At 42.9% G+C, this 7,231-nt stretch overlaps 1 protein-coding gene across 1 annotated transcript in view; it reads right to left on the bottom strand.

Moving 5' to 3' along the window:
* The window catches only part of EXOSC10 (exosome component 10), a 16,859-nt gene that overhangs the window by 8,260 nt on the left and 1,368 nt on the right, over window positions 1-7,231 (bottom strand). Inside the window, exons 2-12 of the mRNA XM_009289778.1 lie at window positions 6,440-6,576; window positions 5,853-5,976; window positions 4,965-5,069; window positions 4,379-4,544; window positions 3,486-3,597; window positions 3,118-3,193; window positions 2,864-2,974; window positions 2,289-2,432; window positions 1,771-1,961; window positions 872-1,028; window positions 72-220 (exon numbers count right to left, since the gene is read on the bottom strand). Of these exons, the coding sequence (XP_009288053.1) occupies window positions 72-220; window positions 872-1,028; window positions 1,771-1,961; window positions 2,289-2,432; window positions 2,864-2,974; window positions 3,118-3,193; window positions 3,486-3,597; window positions 4,379-4,544; window positions 4,965-5,069; window positions 5,853-5,976; window positions 6,440-6,576 (1,472 nt within the window). The remainder of the gene's footprint in view (window positions 1-71; window positions 221-871; window positions 1,029-1,770; window positions 1,962-2,288; window positions 2,433-2,863; window positions 2,975-3,117; window positions 3,194-3,485; window positions 3,598-4,378; window positions 4,545-4,964; window positions 5,070-5,852; window positions 5,977-6,439; window positions 6,577-7,231) is intronic.

Below are 7,231 nucleotides of genomic sequence, written 5' to 3'. Positions count from 1 at the left end.
GGAGGAAAGGGGCAAAATCCAAGACACTCACTGACATATTAAGCCAGTGTCTGTAACAAAAGACTTCCTACCCTGTACTCTCATCCTCTTGACGTGCCATCTTATCTCTCCATGCAAACAGCAACCTAAATGCTGCTAGCTGCTGTGTGTTGAGATGTTTTTTCTGCCTCCTGTAGAGTTCAAGGTAGGATTCATCTGAAAAGAGGGGCTTGATGTATTTCTGGACAGGAAAAAAAGAAACACTCATGATCAGTATCAGATTTGTGCTTTCTAGTTTGCCTTGCTTTACTAGGACAGACAATCTCACACAGACATGAGGGGACTGAATAAACTCAGGTACAACGTGTCTTGAAGCTTTTACCCTAAACTATTGGTAAGAGCCTATCCCTGAAAAACATACATCTCATCCATTTTTAGGGGAAAACCACCCTCACCAACTCCAGGAGCAGCTTTAGACATACAGTATCTTCATGCTTTACTACATTAGACAAGGCCTACTTTCATAGACAGTGTTTTCCACAGGCACAATATCATTATCTCATAATGCAAGCCAGCTAGGCTTTGAACTTCTAGGAACATCCAGTAGAACTGGAAATGTAACCTCTCTCTTGGGAAAAACACACCTGAAAGCATCAGGAGGCCAAGGAGTGCCAGCATTCAAAAAACAGGAAGAGAGCATCTGAATCTTAAGGATTTTAGCTAGTGAAAGAAGTGACTGCACACAACTGAGTCAGAGTTTATATAGCTGTTTTCAGACACACAAAGAGGAAAAAAACCTGCACCTATGCAACAGACGTAGAATAGGCAAAGGACTTTCTGTCCTACTAAACCCATATTCTGATCCAGGTAATCCAACCAGGTGAAGCTTTACCTTCAAGCAGATGTCCTTGCTGCGTTGCCACACAACCTGCAGCTGAGTGGGCTGCTCGTTCCCTTTCTCCCACAGCGCCTCCCTCACTTTATCATAGATGTAGAGCAAGTAGTGAGTGTCATCACGGGCATACTGAATCATTTCTTCTGGCAAAGGGCTAGAAAAAGAGCCAAAATTACACTAATACATTTCAGTTGCCCCGCCAAACTGCCACTTTCCTCTTGCAAGGCATATTAGGGCAAACTGCACGTAAAACACGCCAAGAACTAATAAGGAAATTCTTTTGTTTCCTTACTGAAGTATTTGTTGGGCAACAGCAATAACATGCTGTGCACTCTCCAATTCAGATGGCATCTCGTTCACGTGTCGGAGAGCAGGATTGCCACGTAGCCAAGTCAGATGGCAGAACTGCTTGCTATGGTATTTGTCATAACTCATAACTCTACTTTGCGTATGCAGAGCCTACATAAAGTAGACCTGGGATCTCTGTGGCGTGCAGGGTCCATCTGCATAGCCAAGCTCATTGCTCCAACAGCATACTGCTCTACCTAGTGTGGGCGACTGAATGTTTTTGTGGGGGCTCTAGAGGAGCAAATACTGACTTTCTCCATCATACTGCAGTGGTTAAGTGCTGTTCCTAAGAAGTGAGCTTCCAGGAGCTTTTCATTGCTTGATCTTCCCTGATCTTCCCAAAAGAACACATTTTCTAAAGAACTACAGGAAAATGTAACACTCATAAAAGAACTTAAAGCACAGCCAGGTAAATGCTGTGCTCGTTCACTTTGAGACTAACCTACAACTATGGGGTTTGCAACCAGAAACATGCTCCTGCTCTAACAATACAAACAAGGATAAGTGCTACCTTGCAGCTCCAGCCCATTTAAGGAGTCAGTTTTTACCGTATCCTCCAGTCAGCCAGCTGGTACTGCTTGTCAGCATCTACATTGCAATACAGCTTTAGCAAGTGGTCCAAAGAATGCCTGCCAAGATTGAGGAGACGAGCAGCTTGATGAGTATCAAACATGTTCACCAAGTACAGACCAAAGTCTTTTTGCAGCCATTCCACATCTGAATCAGCACCATGAAGGACCTTGAAGAGCAAAACAAATTGAGAATGATATGAAGAACATTTCTACTCCAGGCTAGCAGCACTGTGGTTTCATATTCATGTTTCTGAGACCAGATTTCTTTTCTCTCTGTTAAGTGCAGAACTACTAAATGAGTGCATTTGGCAAGTAACACCCCACTTGCATCAAGGAAACAGGCACATGAACAAATTACAATGAAAGCAGAGCCAAGTGACCAAGACAGAGCACACAGTGTGCTTTTAACTATAAAAAAGCTTAAACTAAGAAGAAAAAAAAAAAAAGAAAAAAAAAGGAATTCTGGTGGTGAATTGGTGAATTTGGCAGCTGACCTTCACAATTGCAGGGTCTGTGAAGGTCTCGTTGAGAATGTTCATGTCGCTGCGCAATTCCAGTGTATCAATAATGAAGTCTTCTGTTCGGGTGGAAATCTGCATTAGGCACGTCAAGCCCAGGAAGCTCCTGTAGGAATGGTGCTGAAAAATATGGAAGAGAGATGTAAGCTAGGATCCATTACAGAAGTAATACTATAAAACAAACAGCACCCCAAATGAAGGAAGAAAAAGTAACAGAGAACTTCTTAAAGAAAAAGACAATTGGATGAGCAAGCTTTCTCTTTGCAGTCACTAACATGACATAAAAAACATGGGATGAATTGAGAGAAGATCAAATTCAGTATGAAGTGTGCAGCCAGTAATAGCATTGGAAAACTTACAATATTGCCACAGTTTAATTCAACCTTCTAGATAATATCTGACAGGTCACGGTCATGAACTGTCTTTTCATGTCAAAAAGTACAAGAAGCAGGAGAAAGAGAAGACTACAAAACAGACTAGAAGAATATAATGGTCTCCTAGGTACTAACAGTACACATGTAACTTTTAAACAGAAAAGGCAATTTGATTACCTCTAAGTCCAGGGCAAATTCTTTACAGTTCATAAGATTTTCATTTAGTTCTACCAGCTGATCCAGTGTGGTGATAAAATGACAGGGTGTTTCCTTGATGGGCCTGTACATCTGGCAGAGCAAATTATTAGGCATGGTATGTTCTCTGTCAATTCCCGCCCCTGACCTCCACCCTCAATTCTGAAATTCATCAAGTATGGCTGGCTGTAAACTTACTGCATCTGCAGTAAGTTTAAATTAATGTGGGCACCAACCTGGGGTTCTGGTTTCTTGAGAACTCCATCTGGTGGAGAAAAATGTTCCAGTTCATACTGGTAAGGGTGAGCAAACCTGTGGAAATTAGGAAGACAGGCACAGGCTAAATTTCAGTCATCTTTATGAAGCCAGAGCGCAAAGACTTTGAGAGCTATGGCAGTTTCCCTACTGAGTAGAAATTTTGTCTCTTATTAAGCATAGATTTAAAATAACTGCAGATGTCTAAAGCAAATCACATGCAACGTAGTGTGCGGACACAAACACATGCAGAGCTGTTACACATGAATAGCATCAGCACAATGGGACCATACAAGTGCACATTCACCAACGGTACTCCAAGCACCTTGCTGTCAGTTTAATTTCTTACATGTCTTGCTCAGTTTGCTGTGTCCTCTGCTGGTGTATGAAGTCTGCCAAAGCAGCTGGTACATCCAAGTCTTCAGGGCGCTCCTTTCGTTCCCGTCCACTTTTTGTGAGGGCTGAACAACCAATATGGAACAACTGGACTGGGTCCCACGCATAACATGTTCTCAGCCTACTACTCTCTCCCCTCCACCCACCACAAGATATTATTAAAATCATAAGGTATCAAAAATCTTAACAGTTTAGACCTGCAGCTTTTGCTGTCAGCAAGATTTCTGTCTGCACCTCTAATGACAACTCAGTTACTAGGTTTTACCAGGCTGTTGTTAAGCAAGATGCAAGGTGGCTCTGCTCAAGAGCTTGGAAGGAGATTGAAAAATCTTCAGAAAAATCTTTCAATCATTCCCAGTTACTAAAAGTACAACCGCATCAGTGCGGACTAAGGATGAATCATCATCAGCAGAATGACATGTTGCTGAGACAGGATGTTACGCCGGCGGCTTTGATAAAGCACCCAAAGTAAAGGTAGGTCTAACCTTACACCTGGCGCTCCTAACTAATTAGAAAGAAGTATCTGTAAAGCCAACTAGACTAGCCAAGACCACTTCTGGTGCCAGAGTGACTCTCATCATGCACGTTCAATGCTGATAAAGAGAAGCAGCAGAATATCTGTTTGGAACAGATTATTTACTGTATACCAACAAGAAGATGCTGTATGCTGACCTACCCTTACATTGCACATGTATAAACAAGTGTCACAGAGTTTCCTGCACCTAAATGGTCAACGTCTCCTGCTGTTACTTGTTTTTACAGTCAATGATTTCTCCTCTAGACTGTGAAGACAGATTTGTGTCAAAAACTCTCAATAGGTTACCCAATAAAAAATAAACCTCTTACCTTCAGGCAAAGGTTTCAAAGCATTTGGCTTGATAAAAAGTTTAGGTACAAAGGGAGTGTTGGAATTGTCAATCTTTTCCCGAAACTTAAGCTGTGGTCGAGAGATATTCTTGGCATGAAGCAGTCGGAAGGTTTCAGACTGAGTTCTCTTGTGAGAGTCTCCCGCCTATTTAAAAAAAGGTAAACCACAGGTAAAACTCACATGACTTAACAGATGTTCAGAGTTTCTTTTACTCAGCCTGACCCAATATTCAGAGGAATAAAGTTGTACTCCAAACTCAAAAGTGAGTCACTCTTTTGCAGCAAGTCCAGCACCTAAGAATGAAAGTTCTCTGAATCGGCATCCTGAATTCATATGAATAAGCAAAAGAAAGGCTGTTGTGTACATGAAACTGAAATGGCAATGGAAAGCACACAGAATCCAGAATCAAGTTTGAATAAATAGGAAAAGGAAAAAAGAGAAAGTTAGGACATGTAAAAAAACGTGACGGAACATTTAACTACTCAACTCCACTGGAAAATCAGTAGTGCCGATGCTGGGAAAAAAGCTAAGATAAACACAGCAAACCGAGAGCAGAGGCCTCACCTTGCGGTTCCAGCTGGAAACGATCGTCTGTGGGGGCTGTAACCCAGCAGGGAGGACTGGTTGCTGGTTTTTGTTCACTCCTGCTGCTTCATCCAATAAAATACCCTAAATTCCAGAAAAGCAAGGTGAAAACCAAACACCTGTTAAATTACCGTGCTCAGCCGCTCTAGTCAGACTGAATAAAGAAAGTCACACAGGTAGATACCTCCACAACCATTTCCCCCAAATTCTGTGCAACATGAGACAGACAAATGTGGGAGGAGCATGCTGAACATCAGGGGTAGGACGTGTTTCCTCAGAGAAGCAGCTCTGTGAATTTACAGACCTGTTCTGAGGTTGTGAGGTTCTTGTGCCAAACTGTATTTAGTTTCCTCACAAGTCACATATTACCTTCCTTCCTTTTGGGCCATAATCCATCTGCCTTAGCGGCTGTGACCACTGGCCTAGCACATGGAAATGTTGTTAAAGTAAAAAGGAAAACTACCAGATTGAGGAAACACTAAACATAACTGTAAAAGCACTACCCTGTTCTGAGGTTGTGAGGTTCTTGTGCCAAACTGTATTTAGTTTCCTCACAAGTCACATATTACCTTCCTTCCTTTTGGGCCATAATCCATCTGCCTTAGCGGCTGTGACCACTGGCCTAGCACATGGAAATGTTGTTAAAGTAAAAAGGAAAACTACCAGATTGAGGAAACACTAAACATAACTGTAAAAGCACTACTACTAATATTCTTGCAGTGAAAAAAAAAATTGTGGCAACCGAACAGCTTATAAGAACAAAAACCACATAAATTTCCTCACTACTACTAAAATTCTTGCAGTGAAAAAAAAAATTGTGGCAACTGAACAGTTTATAAGAACAACATCCAGAAATAATTTGCTTACCACTCTTTCAAGAATAATGTCATTGGAGTCAACCAGCATATCAAATTTATCTTCCAGCTCTGTCACTTTGCTGCGATCTTTCATGTGGCTACGGCAGCCATGGTATTGCATCACCTTGCTCATGCTTGCAAGAGAACAGTACAGCTATTAGCAATTTGAAAGCAGGCATGCTGAACACTAAACCGTCCAATTCTCTTCAACTTTCTACATCTTCAAAGTTTGAAAATAAATCAAATGCAGTACCTATGGATAACATTGCGTGAGCAGTGAATAGAAGCAGCACCTACGCAGTATTAAGCGTTAGAATTAATTTCGTATGAACCACGTGACTTTTTAAATAGATAGCCGAATGCGTTTTATATCAGCCTCTGCTCCCTGCACAGCTCTTTATCCAAATCATTATGAAAGGCTGTCTGTAAACTTGTTACTTAAAACTTTCAAGTGCTAGAAAAGTAGCTAAAATTAGGTATGTGAAATAAAACATCTTTTTATCTACAGCAAGTTTGGAGTCTCCAAAGAAGGGCGCTACCTTCCGTTTTGGATTGGAAGCTATTAGCAACGGCCCAGAGACGCAAATGCATCCTTACCAGTGAAGGAGACGGTCACCCTGTGTCTCACAGTACGCCCGGAAGCCAGGGAAGCTTCGGTAGAAGTCGTACTCATCGCCAGGCTGAGGGAGCCCATTAGATGCCTTTGTCGCAGCTACCACTGTGCCGAGAGCATACTGTGCAAGAATACCACGTTATTAGCGTTTTTTCAGTATTTTGTTCCTCCATTTACCCAGGATGCTATTTGGTAGAAATGCATTTTGCCTAGCTTGTTTGAACTGCGTGATTCTGATATATAACATCATGGGGCTTTTAAACATGAGTAAGTTTACAGCCATTTAGTTCACATCGTCTATTTAGGGACCTTTAAAATCATGAAAGTCTAATAACAAGACTTAAAACTCAGTCTGGTATTTAAGGCGTGAAAGAACGCCTGTTAAATCAGCAGGAATGCGGATAACTACTTTATTATCTTAACAAAAAAAACCCCTGCCGATGCTTCCTGCTTGAGAACCGGTAGGCGCTCCCTCTCTTGGAAGCGGCAGCGTGCACAGGTGAAACACAACGTAACTGATGCCGAGATCTGTAATCCAAGGGGCAATGCCCATCGCCACGCGTCCAGCAACGGCCCTCGCGAGGGTCCCGATTCCTCAGCGTGTCAAGGACTCGCGCCGGGGAGGCGGCAAACCCCCACCCAGGGACGGGGCGCTTACAAGACCCTGCTCAGGACAAGAGGGCCGAGCCCGGGGCCGTAACAGGCCCCAACGCGCCGCTCTGGTCCCCGGCACCCGTGGGAGCGGCCCGCCCCCTCCCCGCCGCCCACGGCGGCCC

The sequence above is a fragment of the Aptenodytes forsteri genome, unplaced genomic scaffold (assembly GCF_000699145.1).
Source record: "Aptenodytes forsteri isolate BGI_AS27 unplaced genomic scaffold, ASM69914v1 Scaffold61, whole genome shotgun sequence".
Taxonomy (NCBI): Eukaryota; Metazoa; Chordata; class Aves; order Sphenisciformes; family Spheniscidae; genus Aptenodytes; species Aptenodytes forsteri.
This window is presented reverse-complemented; position numbering and strand designations above follow the sequence as displayed.